The 22720-nt window shown below is 36.8% G+C and overlaps 1 protein-coding gene across 8 annotated transcripts in view; it reads right to left on the reverse strand.

Moving 5' to 3' along the window:
* PRKAA2 (protein kinase AMP-activated catalytic subunit alpha 2) overlaps positions 1–22720 on the reverse strand; it is a 95064-nt gene that overhangs the window by 45277 nt on the left and 27067 nt on the right. For 5 of the 8 annotated variants that reach the window (XR_016395201.1, XR_016395202.1, XM_022575780.3 and 2 more), the window contains 5 exons: positions 17434–17575; positions 8321–8414; positions 7596–7740; positions 6271–6358; positions 4629–4853 (listed from right to left, as the gene is read on the reverse strand). Coding sequence is in view for 6 of the 8 variants with exons in the window: in XM_022575780.3 (XP_022431488.1) it covers positions 4629–4853; positions 6271–6358; positions 7596–7740; positions 8321–8414; positions 17434–17575 (694 nt within the window). In the remaining 2 variants the exon portion in view is untranslated. The remainder of the gene's footprint in view (positions 1–4628; positions 4854–6270; positions 6359–7595; positions 7741–8320; positions 8415–17433; positions 17576–22720) is intronic. The other 3 variants (XM_089922004.1, XM_089922000.1, XM_089922008.1) reach the window with 2 other exon arrangements.

Below are 22720 nucleotides of genomic sequence, written 5' to 3' on the forward strand. Positions count from 1 at the left end.
GAGCTCCCTCTACAAAGCCTTCTCCCCAGAACATTTGTCAAAAACAATCAATGGCAACTGTCTAACATCCCAGCTGCTAAAAGCAGCAATAAGAGTTGGAGCAAACAAGAAGCTCGTCAAATAACTAAAAAGGAAAAGTTAGGGAAGTAAATTCCATAGGGGTCCTTGAAATACTCTTACATAATCCTGGGACTCACAAATGCAGGGCTGTGTTCATTTCCAAGAAAGGCCCTGATTTCTCATCACTGGTTGACTTTGAGGCTCTGTGCTAGCAGGAATGAAAACAATTGCAGAGTTATGAGCTTTTCATTAAAGCACTGAAGACACACCCCAACATGCACACGAAGTCCCTCAGCAAAGGCTGGGAGACTTATTAGATCAAGGCCTTTAAGGAAAGCTTTGTCTAATCATTAGCTGACCATTAAGCTAACCAAGCAGAGACTTCAGTGGCCACCCATGACAAAGAATATAGACTTATGGAATTAGTTCAATAAAATCACTTAACAAACAAGAGCAACAACAACGTACAACAATTACAAATTCTAGGCATCTATGCAAGAGGAATAAAAACATATGACCATTTAAAAACCTATACATAAATGTTCATGGCAACATTATATAAGAGCCAAAAAGTGGAAACAACTCAAATATCCATTAAGTGATGAATAGATAAACAAAATTTAGTATATCTAAACAATGGAATATTTTTCAAGCAAAAAAGTAACGATGTACTGATACATGCTACACCATGAAAGAACACTGAAAACATCATGCTAAGTGAAAGAAGCCATACTCAAAAGGCCACATGCCGTATGATTCCATTTATATGAAATGTCCAAAAGAGGGAAATCCATAAAGACAGAAAGTAGATTAGTGGTTGCCAGGGGCTGCAAGGAGGAGGAAATGGGTATAGAGTTTCTTTGGGGGATGAGAAAAATGTTCTAGAATTAGACAGTGGTGGTGACTGTTTAACTTTGTGAACATACTAAACCACTGAATCATACAATTTAAAGAAGCAAATTTATGGTATGTGAATTATACCAATAAATGTTTAAAAAAATAAATAGAGAAGTAATCTAAATTTTCATTTCCAATTAATTCAGAAGAAGAACCACAGTTCTTCATAATAATAACAGTGCCGATTAAAAAGCCATACTTTGGGGCTGGGGGAGGAATAAATTAGGAGGTTGGGATTAACATATATACACTACTATATATAAAATAGATAAGCAACAAGAACCTACGGTATAGCACAGGGAACTATACTCAGTATTTTGTAAAAACCTATAACAGAAAAGAATCCGAAAAGGAATATATACATACATATATATACATATATGTGTGTGTGTAACTGAGTCACTGTGCTGTACATCTGAAACTGACATGACCTTGTAAATCAACTATACTTCAATTTAAAAAAATAATTATAATAATAAAGCAACCCTCCACGTGTTAAAAAAAAAAAAAAAAAGCCATACTCCCAGCTTTTAATTTTCAGGAGTCAATTTCTAAATTAACTTGACCAAGGTAAGCAGTAACCAGGATGTTTATGAAGGTTCACCTGAGACAAAATCAATTCATTTCATATGAGTTACTACACAGCCACCAGAAATTATGTCTTTCTGTCACTATTGCCTAGTACCTGATTTTGATATATGACTTAAGACTAAATGAGTTATGATGACTACCAATCAAATTTTAGAAACTTCACAATGTGCAAACTTCTTTAAGTGCAGCTAAAAGGTCCTTATATATTCACTTTAAAATAATATTAATAGCTAATATTGTATGCTGGGCATTAGTCCAAAAGCTTTAATTATATTAGGATGAATGTTTGCAGTTTCTAATATTCAACTGTGCTTAGACCTACAGAAATAGTAAATTCATATGGTTCAACCTAAGGCTATCCTCCAAACAAATCCACTATATATGATGTAGTTAAAGCACGAAGAGTTATAAGGAATATGCCAATAGCTAGTAAACAAAGAATCAGAATTTGTAATTAGACAGTTGAACTTCAGACACTCACTTTTAACCACAATAACATTAACAGTAATACTAAGCTTACAGCACTTAAAGATGTGATTTTCCTGAAGACAATGTCTGTCTTGCCTACCAATATATTCCCAGCACCTAGCATAGGACCTTAAACAGAGTAGATGTTAAATAAATAAAAGCAAAAATGATTAAATGAACGAATAAATACTGAGATATATTTTCTAACCTCCAATAGCTTACCATCTTAAAAGACAAAAAAGATCTGTACAAAACTACAGGCATACCTTAGAGAGATTGCTGGTTTGGTTCCAGATCACTGCAATAAAGCGAATATTGCAATAAAGCAAGTCACCAACATTTTGGTTTCCCAGTGCATATAAAAATTACATTTAGAGTATACTGTAGTCTATTATGTTTGCAACAGCATTATGTCTAAAAAAGCAGTGTGTATACCTTAATTAAAAAACACTTTATTGATAAAAAATGCTAACCATCATCTGACAACACAAGGTTCCCACAAACCTTCAATTTGTAAAAAACACAGTATCTACACAGCACAGTAAAGCGAAGCACAGTAAAACTAGGTGTGCCTGTAACTATAAGACGGAATGTGGTAACATGAGAGAAATATAACGTATCATGGTATTTTGGAGAAAGGCTGGATGCCACAGAACTGGTGTGCCAAGCTGGATTAGTGGAAGTAGTACAGGTTCTGAATCAGGCAATTTCTGAGCCCTACTTCTGCCTGCCTCTTATTAGCTGGGTAATTTTCACAAATACACATTTACTCAAAACCTAATTCATATCAAATGCACAATGCCTAGAACATATTAATACTTGGTCCCTAATTTAAAGGACCCTAAAATTTAATAGGGACAAACAGATACATAAATCAAAACATAACCTTTCTAAGCTTCAGTTTCACGGTTTGTAAAATGAGAATAATAATAGTTACCTGTTAAGAATCAATGCAATAAAATATGTCAAGTACCTAGCAAAATACCTATTATATAATAATCGTTAATAAGTAGTAACTCTGTTGAACCATATTTTGTCAAATGAAGAATTCCCAAACGTTAATAAACAGAATATGGATAAATAAAAAAATGATGAAAACTATAAATTCAAGTTATTATTTTAAGTACAGAGATGGTTGCCACCATTTTATACCACCTACATATGTGTAAATTAACTCATCCTAGTAAACTTTTATTTACATTTTTCTTCTAAAACTTGTAAAGATACAGACACCTGTTTAATATAGCAGAATCAGTACTTTTACTATTCTCAATGTATGTGCTGATACAAACAGGTGCAAGTATATATATATTAGCATACTTTTCTTTTCTAAGGAAAAGCCAATTTTCTTTCTAAGGAAAAGCCAATTAAGTGAACTATTTATTCTACAGGACTATGAACACAACAGAGTTTTTCCCTGCTAAGTCCATTTCCATAACTAAATCTGGTTCTAATTTACAATTTTACATTTTTAGGTATGAGGCCTGGAACACTGAGAGAGGCTGGGGGAAGAAAACAGTACATGAATGCAACGGGAGTGCCAAAGAGATCAGCAGCAGTCACAAAAACAACTACCTCAGCCACCACTGAAATGTTCCAAGAGTCGTATTCTGGCTTATGAAGACAAGGCAAAGTATTCTGGAAAGATGTCAAAAGAATGCGTTTGCAAATAAATACCTGATGAAATGTTAGGTGAGAACAAAAAACCCTCTAAGAAACATGACTGATAAATAAAAAGTAGAAGGCAATGAATCATCCTGACTTGTGTGTGCTATATAAAGGTCATATTCACAGTAACACCAGCAACTGCACTTTCCAAAGTTTCTCACATAACAAGAAATCCTTCTCAGCAAACCCACTAGCGGCTATTTTTGGATTCAAAATCTTAGCAAAAATTTTTATGGTTTATTTCATCAACCGTATGTAAAATATATAACTCTCACCCTGTTTTTCCATTTGAAACTTATTCAAATACTTCCTGAGTGTACACTATATTTCTAGGCCTTCTAGCACTGTATATACAAAGATGATAAGACACTCTCTCTACCCTTTTATAGTTACAAGAGAGGAGAAAGATACACTGAAAACAACTAGATACAGAATGAGAATGAAAGAATGAAAGCATGAACAAAATGTGGAAATCACAGAAGTGGAAGCAACTAAAACTGCTCAGGAGAATCAGAAGTGATTTCACAAGGAAGGTGATAAGTGAGCAGAATTTTAAAGGCTGAATGGAAATCTTTCAGGTCCAAAAATGCAGAAAAGGCATCAGAGGCAAAGGGAATAATATAAACAAAGACATGAGGCACAAAATATGCATTATGTTTGAGGAACAAGGAAAAGTTCACTGTGGCTGAAGCTCTGGTATAAGGGGTACGGCATTGAGCCTTAACTATGAAGGGCCTTGTATGCTTTGCTACCTAAACTGAAAAGTTTGGGAAACAATCTGAAATATTTAAAAGTTGAGTGACAGGATCAGCTTTATGTAATAAGGAAAGTAAAATTCGTATAAAATCAAGTGTTACAGTGCCTAACATAAAGCAGCCATTCAGGTAGTGGTACTAATATTAATACTAGAATACGTACTTAATAGCAACAAAAAGACTATTCACCTTATGTCTTTGATAGTTGCTCGTTTCAGGGGGTCAACCTGTAGCATATGCATCAGGAGAGTGGCAACAGAACGATTGAGATATTCTGGGATATAAAAAACACCCCCTCGGATCTTCTTAAACAACGTAGGCACATGCTCATCATCAAATGGGAGGGTGCCACAGAGAAGAGCATACAAAATAACACCGCAGCTCCAGATATCAACTTCAGGACCTGCATACAATCTAGGGGAAAAGATGACAACACAAACCTGAAATGCAAGTGTCACTTCCCATCTACGTGTACCCTGTTTCTATATGTGCCTATATACACAGTACAGACTGTATATGTATTGCTTTCCAAGGTCTTTAGTGAAGTCCGTGGCCACTCCACAACACTCAATGGTTGTTCCCCAGAAAGAATAAGTGATCTAACCAAATACTATTCAAATTTCCCAAGAGAAAACAGTATTTTTATTTTTTGACACAAACTAAACTGAGCTTACTAATTGACTAATTAAAAAATATAAAACTTTCTATGGTTGATTTTTGACAGAAACATCGAAGTGGACGACCATAAATTTGAAGAAAAGCAATGCTATATAGTGTATAGGCTAAATCTTCTTACCATAAAGCTATTAAAAGAAAATGCATATATAATAGAATGTTTATGCCTGGCACACCTATTTTAAAGAATATTTGGAATAGTAAAGTACCTAACTAGTCCTACTGCAATCTCTTTCACAGTATTCATGCTGTATCACATTATCCTGGGTACCTACTACTTTCATTCCAACCACTTGGTAGCCCCTGGGACTAAGATTACCTCTATCCGGAAAACCTATGCCTAGAATGTTATTCCTTTTTCCTCTCACCTTTCTACATTATTAAGATTCCACTGATAGCACATTACCAAACTCAAACCTAAGTCTGAGGTAACAAAGTAGATCTCTACAATTCCAATTAAAAAAATACACTCCATTTCAATAAAAATTGCTGTCCATTATTTATATTGTTTGCTGTAGAGTCCAAACTGCTCTATCTGCAATAATACCTTTTCTTTATTTTCTCTCATAGAATTCTGTAAACTTTTAAAATCAGACATTGGTCACCATAGAAGACTTGAATTTATCACTGCACTCTGTATAAACATTTTAAAAATGTACCAATGAGTAAGTTACATGAATAAATTACACGGTCTTCTCTTGTGCAGTTAACTTCATGAAATGACAATCCTGTCCCCCCAGAAAACCTCATTCTTCTAAAGACAAAACATAAAAATAATACTCTGTATGCTTTATAAAAGAGTATATACAGAATTATTAAAGGACTATGTCTGAGAAGTAAATAATGACACTAGCTTAAATGCAGCAAATGCTTGCTCTCCTAGCTGCAATTTTCTAAAATGAAAAAAATAAATCAAGTTTTGTTTCAGTTTTTAGTGGAAAAACTCCTTAAATACATTCATAACAAAATCTAAATCAAATGTTTTAAAAAATTGTTTAATATAAGTAATCTCTCTTCAACAATAGAAAAACTAAAGGGACAATATGTTTCTATTATGTTAAAAATCTTATCTTCCAAAGAGAATGTATTATAGTTAAATGTTATCAGAATGAACAAAGCATTACAAAAAGCTTACTCTTCACTGATATATTATTACCTGCCTGAGATGACTTCAGGTGCTGCATAATTTGGGGAGCCACAACTAGTTCGCAGAAATTCACCATCTGACATCATATTAGATAATCCTAAAAATAAGAGTAATATGTTTACCTGGTGCTGCATATGTTTAAAACTAAATACAGATAAATGCATAAGGAAAAACGTCAAGTCTGTAATGCCTCACATATCATAATGTTTATTTTTAAAAGCAGTAGAAAGCATTTGTTGGACTAGAAAGACTCCATTTCAGAGTGCTCATACATGACAAAAAAGCCAAAGCACACCATGCCTAAGATTGAAATTAAACTCCTTTTCTAAATAAGAATGTTGATTCACTTCACAAATATGAGGTTATTCTAAATTATATGAACTTTTCCAAACATAAAAGCATCAAAATATTATTTACCCACGTCTGCAAATGAAAGAAAATAGAGACTACGATTACTTTTTTATACTCTGCTTTCAAAGGCATTTTTAAATATCTCTAAGTAGAAATCAGATAGGCTCCAATTTATAAATATTACGTTCCAAAAGTTTTTAATTTGCAAAGCTTTAATTCAACATAGAAAAACATTCCATTGAGCCAGAAATCTAGCTGCACTACAGCAGTAAATGAGCTTTGTGATTTAGAGAAGGAAGAGAAATAGGAAAATGACTTCCCTGGCTTTTAGATTAAAGACAAGGTACAGACAAAAATTTTAAATAAGTAATGCTGAACTCTGATACCTTTTCATCTCTTTCTATAATCTCTCACTTTCTGATCCTCTCCTCTACTATGGCACCCTGTCCAGGTATGTTTATCCCAGAAAGTGTTTGGGGCATAAAAATTACATTTTACTCTCTTATTTTACCACCAACAAAAACTCCTATTCTTCTACCAAGTTGTTACCTGTTACCCGTAGTCCACTGACATTCCTCCTCGATCAATTCAGAAGGACTGCAATGCTCCAAACTGCGTGCAAATTTTCATGTACTTCCATTTAAGTGTATTTATCAGGGCAAATGCCCATACTTTCATTAGATTTTCAAAGGAGTTTGTGGCCCTCACAAAAAAACAGTTAAGTCTCATTTCCTGAGGAAGCAATACAGATTGAGTGGATTTACCTTGACGCAAGCCCTCTGAATGTCTCTAGAAATACTTGCATTTTTAAAAAGTGGTTTAAATGAATAGAGCAAGCTAGTGTGCAGACTGTCCAACTAATCCCTTTTCACGGTATAGGATTTACATCAACGAAGCTGAAAGTTCTTAGTTCATTAAGAGTTGGTACTGACACACCTGCAAAGGCAGCTAGCACACTTCTAAACAACCCTGGAGTTGCATACCAAAATCAGCTATCTTGGCATTCATGTGTGCATCCAATAGCACGTTCTCTGGTTTCAGGTCTCGATGAACGACCATATGCCTGTGACAGTAATCCACGGCAGACAGAATCTGCTGAAAGAGGCGCCTGGCTTCCATCTCTTCAACCTATCAGGTATAAAAGAAACTGCACTAAGAACATTTGGGACATCTACATAGCAAAAGTTTTAGTTCCATAATCAGCCTAAATATAACTGAGTACACTAATTAGAACTGTGCCAGAATTCTCAACAAATGAGACAAGCAAGCCAAAAACTTGCATTCAAGCTCAACATGTCAATCAACAGGTTTTTCTTTGCTGCTAGGCAGTTCATTTTCAATTAATATTACTAAGTGTGCACAGTGTTTCAGGGAATCAACAAGTAAAACATAATCTAAAACAGAACTTACGTGAAATTGCTAAGAAAAGGAAATAACTGAAGCTTCAATATGATGTTATGGAACAGATTTTTCATTTTGAAAAGCACAGGCTTTTCACGTTGGCAATTAAGTGGAATATATTTCCTAAAATCAGTATTTCATAAGGCGTACTTTCTAAGGAAAAATATATCTAATACTCTGTATGTTTAGTTAGACATTATTACAGAAGCAACCCCGACTCTGAAGATACATTTGTGGTTTGCTATTTCTCACTACTTTCTTCTTTTTTAGCTTAAGGGCTTATTGTGCTAAACAGCATGTTACTCACCCGTCCATGTTTACAGATGTAGTCAAATAATTCACCACCAGACACATATTCCATTACCATAAAAAAATCTGTTGGAGTGCTGATTACCTGGTATCTTTTTTGTAAATGAAAAAATTTAATAAAAAATGTTACTTTAACCAGAATCAACCTAGTACATCCATTCTTGCTATAAATTGATATTCCAGTATTCTACAATATTTTAAGATGGCAACAAATTATATAATGTTATCAAAATAATCACAGAGCTATAAACACGGAGCTTCACAAAACTCAATTACTTCCCAGGGCTTACAGACTTCCCTCCAGATCCCCCCTTTCATGTTTACAAAATTTAGGAAATCCTTCATTCCTCAACAACTAAATTAAGCATCAATTTTTCCATTTAAACAAAAATTTGTTTGTAGTCTCTAGAGATGAGGTAGCTTATATTTAAACATAAGTGAAAAATATTCTTGGAAAGGTAAAATGATACCAAAAGGGATACAAATCAGCAGAATCTATAAAGTAGACAAATGATCCTTTCCTCAAAAAAATGAAATGCAAAAAAAGGGAGGGGAAGGTATAGATTAAAAGCAAATCAAGAGACATACTGACCAATTATACTGTATAGACTTGTTTTCACTCCAGTTCAAACAAACCAACTTTAAAAACCATTTATGAAACAATCAAAAAAATCTGAATACTGACTGGATAGTTCATAATATTCTAACTGTTTAGGTGTGATACTGAACTGTGCTTGTTTTATTAAAATAGAGCCTTTAAATTCCACAGTAGATACTGAAGAATTTACAGACTAAAAACATACTATTTGGGATTTGCTTCAAAATAATTTGGGGTGGGAGAAGCAGGAGGAAGCAGATAAAACAATACACTAATAACTGCTGAAGCTGAAGGACAGATAAATGAGGCTTAATCACTTTACTGTTGTATTCATTATGAAATTTCCATAATAAAAAATTAAATAGATGTATGTATTTACGTATGTGTATGTGTTTATGTGTGTGAAAATATATATGTATGTTTTCTAGGCACTCAAAGCTGAGCACATAAAACAATAAAGAACCTTAGCTCTATTTGACAAAATAAAATTTTTCCTAAAAAACTACAACCTCCACATACACACACAATTGTACCAGAGTTCTGAAAACTTTAAATACAAGTTAAATATAACATGAAGGTTGCATTTAACACATATAAAAGAAAAATTGTTCTACTCTGCTTTATTTATAAAAAATTATTTATAATCTGGTTAATCACGAGCAGTATCTAATTTACACTGAGTTGCTATTTAAAGCCACTAAGTGTAGCTGGCAGTTCTGCATGCCTTAAAGGCACCCAGTGGAAGGCACAAGCAGGGGCTGAGAAGTGGCTCAGATGCCCCCCTGTAGGCAGTATACCTTGACACAGGGTGTGCCAGAAGCAGGGGAACGTTTTGGTAGTAGTCCACCCAGATGGGGCAACTTTTATTATTGATGAGCAAAAAAAGAGAGTATGTTCTAAATGGCGGTTCTGGTTACTAGTCTTCATTAAAGAGGAGGGAAAAAATGACCAGGAAGTTGGTGATATAACTATACACTATATATTTTAAAAGAGGACACATCATGCATAAATTAAACACTTGGAAAAAGTAAGATATTAACACAACATTGTAAATCAACGATGCTTCAATTAAAACAATAGAAAAAAGTAAAAATTAAAGCTGTAGTATTGAAAATGATTACAGACTTTCAGAAGAAATATTTATAATAGCCATCGTCAGTCCTGGGGATGAAAAATGACAAGGTACCCCACTTCACACAGAATAAACTACTATAACTGGCAAATAAGGCTGAGTCTACTTCAAATGAACTATGAAAGGGGAATCTTCCCTGAGAACTCGAGAAAAAAGATGGTTCTGTAAGCGCAATCCTAACAGGCAGCAAACTCTAATTGAATAAAATGAATACTGAGGGGCCGGACCACCCGCTGTGTCACTTCACTGTAGGCTGATCTCATTTAGTAACAGAATTCTCAGTCACTTTTCTGCTCTGTACATCTTTGGGGTAAAAGAGAAAAGTGATGCAATTCTAATAAATGTAGTTGCTGATTCCTCCGAGTATATTACAGTCTTCAGTAAATACTGTTGGATCCAGAGGCCTGACCAGATTTCAGTTTGATTTTAATTTTCTTCTTAAAGACTAGATGGTGGTATGTGCTTCCAGCCACAGGTGTAGGATATCTGTCTCTTTTTTGAGATATTAGCAGTCATTACTGATCACAGTCTAGATTTTATTAACTCACAATGAAGTTTTAAATGCTGGCCAATTTCCATAGTCTAGTAATGAACTACGGTCTAAAGGAAATGCTCCCTCAAAAACCCCACTGTCTGAAGTGCAGGCCACCAGATCACACTACCCAATACCTTTTCTTGTTATAGTCATCAACCAACCTCGTTGTCAACTCCCTCCCATTTTGACTTAATGTCTCTTTCCCCACTGCTAATGCTGTCATCATTCCGGGTGAACAAAATATCCGTCTAGATGATCTGTCCAATACATGCCCTCTAATTTCCTTCACTCCTCAGTTCTAACTCTCTTTCCCTCTACCACACACAATGACTCATTCCATGGTCATATACTAAGACTAACTCCTCCAATTATGCACTGGATTCCTTTGCCCCACCTACTAAAGGACTTGGTTTCTACAATTAGCTCTTCCTTCTCAGCCTCATTTTACTCAATATTCAGCAGTATAGCAACAGTTAATAATCTCTCTTTCTTCAAACACATTTTCCCCTTGGCTTCAAGACGCAAAATTCTCTTGGTTTTCCTCCAATCATTTTAACTGTTCACTTTCATTCTCCTTTGCTGGTTCCTCCTCATCTCCCAGACATCTTAACATCATACTGCCATAGAGATCAATCCCTAGAATTCTTATTTATTTATATGCACATCCTTGGTGACATCATCTAGTCTTTGTGCCTTAAATACCTTAAATACCATCTATACGCTGATGACTTCCAAATTTATCTCTGGTTTATACCTCTCCCCTTAACTTCAGACTCACATATCAAATAACCTACTTGCATCTCTACTTGGATGCCTAATAAACATTTCAACTTCAAAAAAACCAAAATCGAATTCTTGATACCTAACATCCCACTTCAAACTTGTTCCTCCTACAATCTTTTCCATTTCAATTAATGGCAACTCCAGTTTTTTATTTGCCCACGCCAGCTAACCTTGGAGTCATCCTTGACTTCTCTCCTTCCACAGCCTCCATCTAATCTGTCAGCAAACGCTGTTCTCTATCTTGAAAATATACACAAAATATGCTTATTTCTCAACACCCTCCACACTATGCTCTATTCCAAGCCACCATCTCTTTTGCTCAGAATACTGCAATTGACCCCTAACTGATTTCCCTACTTCAGTGTAAGTCAGGTCACATCACACCTCCGGTCAAAACTTGCCAATGGCTTCTCTTTTACTCAGAGTTAAAAGCCAAAGCTCTTACAGTGGTCTAGTATATCCTACACAATCTGGCTCCCCTTTATGTCTCTGACCACATCTCTTACTCCAATTCCTCCTAGATCACTCTGCTACTATGATCTACCTACTACTGCCTGTAGCAATTTCCACCTCAGGGCCTTTGTATGTGCTGTTCTCACCATCTGGTATCTCCCCCTCCAGATATCTGCATGCATATTCCCTCTCCTCTTCACTGTCTAACATACAGCGTATTTTACTGACATAGCATTTATTGTCTATCTCTTCAACGCCACCCACTACACACACACACACACACACACACACACACACAGAAATATGAGCTTCATAATATCAGAAATTTTGTTGTTGTCTCTTTTTGTTTGCTGCTGTATCCCCAGTACCTAAATGGTACCATTTGTTGAATGAATGGATCAACAAGCTAACACTCCGGCCTTATTTTCCTCCATCTCCCTATACATACTCTGTACATGAGACAAACCAGACTGTTTGTTCCCACCACACCATGCTCTTTACACTTTCATTCTTTTGCTTTGCTGTCCTCCTAGAATCATCAGGACCTTGTTCACATGTTACTTCCTTATATATGCAGTAAGTAATCACTGAACACCTAGTATTATACTAGGTGTTGGAGAGATAAAGATGGTATTGGACATCTCCACTTGGATATCTAATGGGACTTGGCTAAAGCCACCATTAATCTGTCAGCTGGACCATAGCAACAGCTTCCTAACTGGTCTCTCTGCTTCCACTTCTGCCTCTGTACCCATTCCACACTATGGTCATATCATGTCACTCCCCCAGCTCTCTGAAAGCTTCCCATTTTGAACAGAATCCAAAATCAGCAAGGTCTTCAAGATTCTATGATATGTGGTCCATGTCTACTCTCTGACCTCATGAACTACCTCTCTTTCCATCATTCACTCCACTCCAGACATTATAGCAATCTTCTTTTTCCTATAATACTCGAACTTTGTTTCAACCTCAGCAACTCTGAGGTTGCTGGTCCCCTTGCTTTAAAAACACTCTGCCCCCCGATTTTCAAATGGCTAGATCTTTATCATCCTTTAGGTCTTAGCTCAAACCTTACCTCTCAGTGAAGCTTTCTTAACAACCCAATCTAAATTAGCACCTCCTCCTTCCTCGGCACACCCTAGGACCGCACCCTGTTTCACTCTCCTCACAGCACTTATCAGTGCCCAAAATAGTCTGGTTAATTTGTTTACTTACTATCGAGAACTGCTAGATACCCCTAGAACATAAACTCCACAAGGGCAGAGACGCTGTCTTTTACCACTGTACCCCCAATGCCTTACCTATCAGATACTAGGTGCCCAATAAAAATTTGCTGAATAAAAGAAAAAACAAACATAGCTTCTGCTCCTGAAGAATTCAGTCTCGTGGCGATACTAATATGAAAATGACCAATTACAATATAATGCCCAGGACTTTGGAAAAGCTGAAATTCTGGGTGCTCCAGGACCGAGAGGATGAAACCTAACCCAGTGTTAGGACTAGGGCAAAGTAGTTTTTCTAGAGGTAGTTGCATTTAAAAGCTGATATTTAAAGGATGTTGGAATTGGAAGCCTAGAGGAAGGGAGATACAGGTAAAGTTTTCCAAGCAGAAGCAACAGTTGAAATATAGCAAGCAAGAGAAGATGGTGACCTGACAATAAGAGCAGAGAGAAATGAACAGATTTAGGGGACACTCAAGATTAAGAGTGGCAGAACTTAATGATCAATTATATGTAAGGGGCGAGGGAAGAGGAGTTAAATATGATGCCCAAGTTTTAGGCTTAGGAAGCTGTGTGAATGGTATTTGCATTCACACACAAAAATATGTATATATGGGATAAAAAGTTCAACTTAGTTTCAGATGACTCTGTGACTCCAGAATGGAAACACCCAATAAATAGTTCGATAAATGTATTCAGAATTCAGGAGCAATATAGATTTGTAAATTTTTAAGATAGAGATGACTAATGACATCCAAAAAGGGTTCATTAAGATTACTTTAGCTCAGAATGCTGAAATACATCAATATCTAATGGCCAGGCAGATAACAAGGGACCCAGAATAGAAAGTCTCAAGAAGAGGCAAGAATGTAAAAAGAAAATCAGAAGACTGTGGTGCCATGGAAACCTAGAGGCTACAACATTTCAAGGTGGTAGTGATGAATAATGTTAAAAGCTGTCCGTAGGTTGGAAAAGATAAACATTTTTAAGAGTTGGCAGGCAAAACCATCTCTGCCAAATTAGAAAGTATTGATCCTTTGACCAGTTAAAATGAAGTTTCCCTAAGAACCATGGGGGAATGATAAACAAGGACAAAAGTCATTTCAACAAATTCTAGTTCATGGGAAAGTTTGGAGTTTCCTTTCAATCCTGTTTATTCCTTTTAATTTTCTCCCAGTGGGGTTTTTTCAATTGGAATTAATAGAGAAATTGTGCAATATATAACCTTCATTCTTAGTATTTACTTTTCAAACTTTCTTGCTTACTCTAGAAGCCCATTCTGTAGCAAGGAAACTATTCTTGGCAGTTAGTCCAAGACTGCAGAGAACAAACAAAACGACTAAAAGGATCAGGTCTCTCTCCCTGTTTAAATCACTAACGCTGTTAAAGCCTATGTCAGTAAGCTTGTTGTGTAGCAAGAATACATGAGTGCCTTTTTTTAAAAAATTCAGATCCACAATTAAAGAGGAAATGTGGCAGAATGGATAAGTTCAAGGCTGGAAGCCAGAAGCTTTAAACATTAAATTCACCTCTGCCAATTACCTTTGAGTAATATTGAGAACATTCTATAACTCCTTCACAAAACAGCAAATAATTAAATAATTCTAAAACAGAATGATATAAGTAATCAAACCAAAATCAAACAATTATAAGTAATTACAGAAATGGAAGGAAGAAAACACTAGTAGTTATAACATCAAAAATAAGCTTCTAAATCCTCACGACAACTGCAACTGCTTATTGACAAAATCTGATTTGTGTTTATAGGAACAGAACAGGAACTAGAACTCATACCCTAAATGGACAAAGGTTCCCTGGGATCTTTCAGGGTTGGCATTCCAAAAGTGGTGAAGTCAGGAAACAAGGAAAATACAGAGATCTCTCCCCTCTCCATTCTCACTTTGGCACGTGACATTTTTAGTCTGGTTTCCCAGTTTTCTCCTCTTATAGGAAGTGACCACTCAGTAAGGAAGAGCAAAGAGACTTAGCTTAGAAGTAATTCAGTAACTAGAATAAAGTCATTACTAACATGGAGCTGAAGTCAGACATGAGCTGTCTCAGTTAACTGAAAATCATTCGGAATCATGAGAGGACTGGAATCAGCTTGCAGCCTGCCAATTCCTGCTTCTGGGCCAATGCGCAGCTAATAGCAGGCATTGTAACAGTGAGGACACATTTAATCCTCAAATGGCACCATGGGGTATCCCCATTTTAAAGTTAAGGAAACAAAGAATATGAGAATGAGTCACTGAACTCATAGGTGATATTCTAATTCCTATGATAATCTTTAAAAGCCTGTATATACATATTCTGGATTATCTAGAATGCAGGTCCTAGACGACAACCTCATAATAAGTACTGACATACAATTGCAGAGGCCTCATTTCCTGTTTACGTTTATGATCAAGTGAACTTCAAATGAAGATCAAATGACACTGAAGCTTACTGTTAGAATGAAGTTTTCATCATAGTGATGTGAGAACGGAGTCATCACAGGTCACCCAATGGCACACCAAACCCAAAGAAAGCCTTCTTTGAACAGTCAGTGACATATTCATGCTGTTGGTAAGATACACTGAGTGGGACCCTCATTTAACATACCAATTTGCAATGGTTCTCTAGCAATAAATGTATCTAGTTATAGAAATACTACAAATACTAGAAATATATAAATGCATGTTCCAAATCCCAGCAATAACTGGATCAGCCATTTAAGGATTTCAAGAATGCTACTGTATTGGTTTCCTATTGTTGCCATACTTAGTGCTTAAAAAACACAAATGTATTCTGTATTATCTTACATAGGGGTAAGAAGTCTGATAGGGTAGAAGTCTGACACATGCCTCACTGGGCTAAAAAATCAAGACATAGCAGGGCTGCATTGCCTTCTGGAGGCTCTAAAAGAAATCCATTTCTTTGTATTTTCCAACTTTTAGAGACCATCTGCAATCCTTGGCTCATGGCCCCCTTCCTCCATCTTCAAAGCCAGCCACAGCCAGTTCAGTCCTTCTCATATCCCATCACTCTGACCTTGCTTCCATCCTCAAATCTCTTCCTCTGGCTTATGATTCCCTCTTCCACTTCAAAGGACCATTGTATTACACTCGGACCACCCAGATAACCCAGGAAAATCCCCCTATTTTTGTCAGCTGACTAGCAACCTTAAATCCATCCATAACCTTGGACTTCTCCTTTGCCATGTAATATAACATACTCACTGGGGATTAGGACATCTTGGGACTGGGGGACACTATTCCCTACCACAGCTACTACGCAGCCTTGTTATTAGGTAAACAACATACCTCTAGAGGGTTATCAAGTAGCTCCCCATCAATGCTGACATCTAAAGATTACTCACTAACAAAGTTTAGGCTAAATATAACCTCTGACTATAATGACCTAGCAAACAAAGCCTCAAAGATATTAATACTACTGCTTGTCATCTCAGTTTTCTCAGTACTGGAGTAGAAATTAACAGCATGGCATTTGAAATCAGATATGAACACAACTACTAGCTCTGCAACTTACTAGCTATTTAACCTTGGACAAGCTGCTGATCCTCTTTAGACATGCAATTTTCTTATCCATAAAACGAGGATAATAATACTCCTTATATGCTTATTGTGAGAATGAAGTGAAATTAGGTATGTAGAATGCTCAGTACAGTTTCTAGCCATTATCAGGTAGTCAATAAAATTAATATTTATTTTATTAAACTCTATCCAAGCTTTAAGATAAAAGTAAAGACAGTTTTCAGTGTTTAGCATATTACATTTTTGCAGTAAATATTAAACATAACTTCAAATGATGTAAAGGAACACTGCTGCATACTTAATGTCTGAATTTTCTATGGGTCTAGCTGATTTTAAATTATTATTTACCTTTCAATTTAATTACTTAGTGTATTTATTAAACTCTTAATTTACTTATCTTCTAAGTTTGTAACTTGTCTTATCCAAAAAGAAAAAAATTCATTTGCCTTCCTAAGGGCTTTACGATCAGTAATTAAAGTAATGATTGCAGTTTGGCAAATAATATTCAATACTATGGCAGATAATCTTTAATAGTAACTTTCTACCTTTTCCATAAAGAAAATATCTTGGTATGTTAATTAAAAGTGACTAGAAAATAATTATAAAAGAAATCTAGAAATAGCAAAGTACTAAATGACCTTCAACACAAATATCAGCGATGAGCCAATTTACAATTAGACTTTTGATTCTAAACCAGAAGTATGCAAAAAAGGATTGATGAGGTTAAATCAATTAACACTTGCTAAATATAAATATGAAAAAATTGTATATTTATAAAAGTTTAACTAAAAATAATTATTAAATATAATATTTCAAGACAGTTTCTCTTTTATATTATCAAGTGCAAAAATACTTACAGTTTGATAATATGAGGATGACGAAAGAGTTTTAGATTTTGAATTTCTCGTTTTATTTTTCCAACAACATCTAAACTGCGAATCTTCTGTCTATTTAAAATTTTAACTGCCACCTTATGGCCTGTTAATTGATGTTCTCCAACTAGAGAAAAGAAAAAGGAAAACAACCTTGCTGTCATAGCAACATAATTATTTATTCATGCTTCCTTCCACTGTAACTCCAAACTTCTTTACTCATATATGCCTCTTTGATATCATTTATTGCATAGAACAGAAGATATCTCTTTTCATGTCTGTCTCTTCTATTGGAGTATGCGCTCCTTGAGGACAGAAACTATATCTTAGTCTCCTCTGTATCCTCAACACCTAGTACAGAGATGTTAATTAAATCTTTGTGGAAAGGATGACTGAAGTCCAAATTCTTACCTAAATGTATAATCAAATTTGAAACATCTTTTGTATAGAATAGAATAGAATTTACTATGTTTTGTTAATCTCTTTCTTTCTCCTCTTCTGGTTAATCCAGTCATTGTGTTATTGAAGAATAAATAATTGCTATAATAAACTAAAACTCATAACTAGTTTCAAAACTATTTCATCAGAAAATCCACAAGTAACCCTTTTTTTTTTGCCTTTTCTATAAAGCTTTCCCATTTTCACCCTATTTGATGGAATCTCAAATGATGTAATACTGAGGGTTTGAACTTCTTTCAAACCCTCACAGTATATTTATAAAGCTCATGTGTCATTCATCATTTTGAGGCTATTTTATATATTTGTATTTTTGAAAAATCACATGACATGAGCTATTAGCTCTTACCCTCCTTGAATAAGACAGTCGGTATTCATCTGAATCTCCTAGGAAGTATATAAGTACAGTATTTTGTACATACTGGATGCATCATACTTCCTGATTTCAAACTACATTACAAAGTTATAGTAATCAAAACAGCACAGTACTGGCATAAAACCAGACATAGAGATTAATGGAATAAAGAGCCCATAAATAAACTCATGCATATAAGGTCAATTAATTTATGACAAAAGAATCAAGAATATACAATGGGGAAAAGATACTCTCTCCAATAATTGGTGTTGGGAAAATTGGATAGCCACATACAAAAGAATGAAAATAGACCCCTATCTCACACAGTACATAAAAATCAACTCAAAATGGATTAAAGACTTAAATTTAAAACCAGAAACCATAAAACTTCTAGAAGGGGGTAAGCTCCTTGATATTAGTCTTAGCAATGATTTTTTGGGACTTGACAACAAAAGCAAAGGCAACAAAAGCAAATATAAATAAGTGGGACTAAATCAAACTAAAAAGCTTCCGCACAGCAAAAGAAAACATCAACAAAATGAAAAGGCAACCTACTGAATGGAAGAAAAAATTTGCAAATTATATACCTGATAAGGGGTTTTAATACCCAAAATATATAAATTACTTAACAACTTAATAGCAAAAAACCAAACAATCTGATTTTAAAAATGGACAGAAAAACTGAATAAACCTCTTGCCAAAGAAAGTATACAAATGGCCATGTACACAAAATCATCAGGTAATCATCACTAACCATCAGGTAGATGCAAATCAAAACCACCACCACAATGAGCTATCACCTCACACCTGTCAGAATGGCTGTCATTAAAACTGAAAAGATAACAAGTGTTGGTGAAGATGTGGAGAAAGGGGAACTCTTGTGCACTGTTGATGGGAATGTACATTGATGTAACCACTATGTAAAACAGTGTGGAGGTTCCTCAAAAAATAAAAAATAGAAGTATCATATGATCCAGCAATCCCACTTCTGGATACCTGAAATAAAAACAGGATATCAAAGAAATATCTACACTCACATGTTCATTGCAGCATTATTCACAAAAGCAAAGATATGGAAACTACCTCAGTGTCCATGGACATATGAATGAATGAACAAATAAGATGTGGTGTGCATATTCCCTCTTTCTCTCTCTCTCTCTCTCTCTCTCTCTCTCTCTCTCTCATGTACACACACACACAGAGACACACACACACACACACACACACACAGTGCAATATATTATTAGGTCATGAGAAAGAAAGAAATCCTATTTTCAACATGGATGGACCTTGAGGGTATTATGCTAAGTGAAATGAGCCAGATAAAGAAATACTACATGAGATCCTGTTATATGTGGGATATCAAAGAAAAAATGTCAAACTCATAGAAACAGAGAGTAGAAGAGTGGTTGCTAGGAGCTGGGGGATGAGGGAAATAAGAAGTGGGTAAAAGGGCACAAACTTTCTGCACTAAGATGAATAAGATATGAGGATCTAATGTAAAATATCACCATGATGAACACTTTAAATATTTTATAATTTTGTCAATTATACCCCAATAAAGCTGAATCTTTAATTAAAGTTTTTTCAAATCATTGCTTTGTCTATGATATCTGAAGAAATAACACACTCATTTATCTTTATACCTGAAGAAAATTTTCCTCACGAAGCAACGGCAAAGAAATGGCATCGATGGAGTTGGGGGAGGATCAAGATGGCAAAGGAGTAGGACAGGGAGCTCACCTTCTCCCACAAAAACATTAAAAGCACATCTACAAGTGGAATGATTCATACAGAAAATCTACTGAACACTGGCAGAAGACCTCAGACTTCCGCCAGGGCAAGAAAACCTCCATGTAACCATATAGGACAAAGGAAAAAGACAAAGAAAGGAACTGGGACAGGGCCTGAACCCCAGGAAGGGAGCTGTGAAGGAAGAAAGGTTTATGTACCTTGCGGAGTACCCTCACCAGTGTGGAGATCAGCCTGCATGGAGGGGGAGCTTTGGAGCCTAGCAGGAGAGTGCAACAACCGGTTTGTGGAAGACAAAATGGAGAGTAACGAACACAGAAGGTTGTCACTGCCACCCTGTGCTCCCCAGCCTTAGACACTTGCCTGTCAGTGTGGGTGGGGGCTGGGTGCTGAAGCTCAGCCTTCAGAGGTCAGACCCAGGAAGAGGACCGGGGTTGGATGTGCAGAGACAGCCTGAAGAGGCTGGACTGTGGCAACTGAGCAGGTACTCAGAAGAAACCAGAGCTCACTGGAGAGGCAAGGTGCCATTATTTGGGGGTTCACGAGGAGAGAGGCAGGAACACCATAAGAGCTTCCTTCCCTGTGGGCTCTCCCAGGCAAGAGGACACCGCCTACAGGAACTCTGGGGGTGGGCACAAGTTGTCACTACCATCCTGGGCTCCAGAGGAGTGCTGTCCCAGGAGTGCCTGGGTAGTAGCCACCCTTAGGAGACTGGTGAGCAGGTGCCAAGCTCTGTCCTGGGAGTGTGGGAATGGCAGCTGCCCCTAGCAGACCTGCAAGCAAGCAATGAGCCCTGCCCCCGCTCTCCCCAGAGTGCACAAGGGCCACTGCACCTGCATACTCTGTATCAAGGGGATAATAGCCAACACACACTGAGGAAAGAGACAGCCACCATCCAGACTAAGAGCAGCCCCTCAATCCCGGAAAAGATGGTGGAGGAGAAGAACTTGAGCTCACTTCCTCTCATGAAAACACCAAAATCACAACTTACTGCTGAATAACCACTGACAAAAGACCAGAACCTACCAGAGAAGATATTTTACATTCAAAGACAAAGAAATAGCCACAACAAAACTGTAGGAGGGGTGCCTTCATGACATAATCAAATCCCATACCCCTTTGTAGATGAACCACAAACTAGAAAATACCTATATTGAAGAGGTTCTCCCACAAGAGTGAAAATCTTGAGCCCCTGTCAGGCTCCCCAGCCTGAGTGTCTGGCATCAGAAGGAGGAACTCCCAGACCATTTGGCTTTGAAGGCCAGCGGGGCTTGAGTGCAGGAGCTCCACAGGACTGTGGGAAACACAGACTCCACTCCTGGAGGGCTCACACAGGTTTCACATACACAGGGACCCAGCAGAAAGCAGTAACTCAATAGGAATCAGGGCTGAACCTACCTACAAGTCTTGGAGGGTCTCCTGGGGAGTCAGGGGTTGGCTGTGGTTCACTGTGGAGGCAAGGACATTGGTGGCATAGGCCCCAGAAAATACTGATCAGTGTGAGTTCTCCCAGAGGTCGCCATTTTGGTATCAAGACCTGGTCCTACCCAACAGCCTACAGGCTTCACTGCTAGAATGCCTCAGGCCAAATAACCAGCAGGATAGGAACACAGCCCCACCCATCAGCAGACAGGCTGCTAACACCATACTGAGCTCACAGCCATCTCTAAACACACCCCTTGACAAGGCCCTACCCAGCAGAGGGACAAGATCTAGCTCCACCCACCAGTGGGCAGGAACCAGTCCCTCCCACCAAGAAGCCTGCATAAGCCCAAGGACCAACCTCACCCACCAGGGGACAGACAGCAGAAGCAAGAGGAGCTACAGTCCTGCAGCCTGTGGAACAGAAACCACAATCACACAAAGTGAGACAAAATGAGACAGCAGAGAAAAATGTTCCAGACAAAGGAACAAGATAAAAACCCACAAGAACAACTAAATGAAATGGAAATAGGCAACCTACCTGAAAAATAATTTAGAGTAATGATAGTAAAGATGTTCCAAGATCTCAGAAAAATAATGGAGGCACAGATTGAGAAGATACAAGAGATGTTTAACAAAGAGTTAGAAGGTTTAAAGAACAAAGAAACAGAGATGAGCAATACAATAACTTGAATGAAAAATACACTAGAAGAAATCAATAGCAGAATAATCGAGGCAGAAGAACGAATAAGTGAGCTGGAAGACAGAAAGGTAGAAATCACTGCCGCAGAACAGAATAAAGAAAAAATAATGAAAAGAAATAAGGACAGTCTAAGAGACCTCTGGGACAACATTAAATGCACTAACATTCACCTATAGGGGTCCCAGAAGGAGAAGAGAGAGAGAGAAAGGGCCTGAGAAAATATCTGAAGACATTATAGCTGAAAACTACTCTAACATGAGAAAGGAAACACTCACTCAAGTCCAGGAAGTGAAGCAAGTCCCATACAAGATGCTAAGACACATATTAATCAAACTGACAAAAATTAAAGCCCCCCCAAAATTTAAAAGCAACAAGGGAAAAGCAACAAACAACACACAAGTGAATCGTCATAAAGTTATCAGCTGAGTTTTCAGAAGAAACCTGGCAGGCCACAAGGGAATGGGCATGATATATTCAGAGTGAAAGGGAAGGACCTACAACCAAGAATACTCTACCAGCAAGGCTCTCATTCAGATTTGACAGAGAAATCAAAATCTTTACAGACAAGCAAATGCTAAGAGAAT

The sequence above is a fragment of the Delphinapterus leucas genome, chromosome 1, assembly GCF_059928025.1.
Source record: "Delphinapterus leucas isolate spDelLeu-1000000601 "Yukka" chromosome 1, BTC_Dleu_Yukka2, whole genome shotgun sequence".
Classification (NCBI taxonomy): domain Eukaryota; kingdom Metazoa; phylum Chordata; class Mammalia; order Artiodactyla; family Monodontidae; genus Delphinapterus; species Delphinapterus leucas.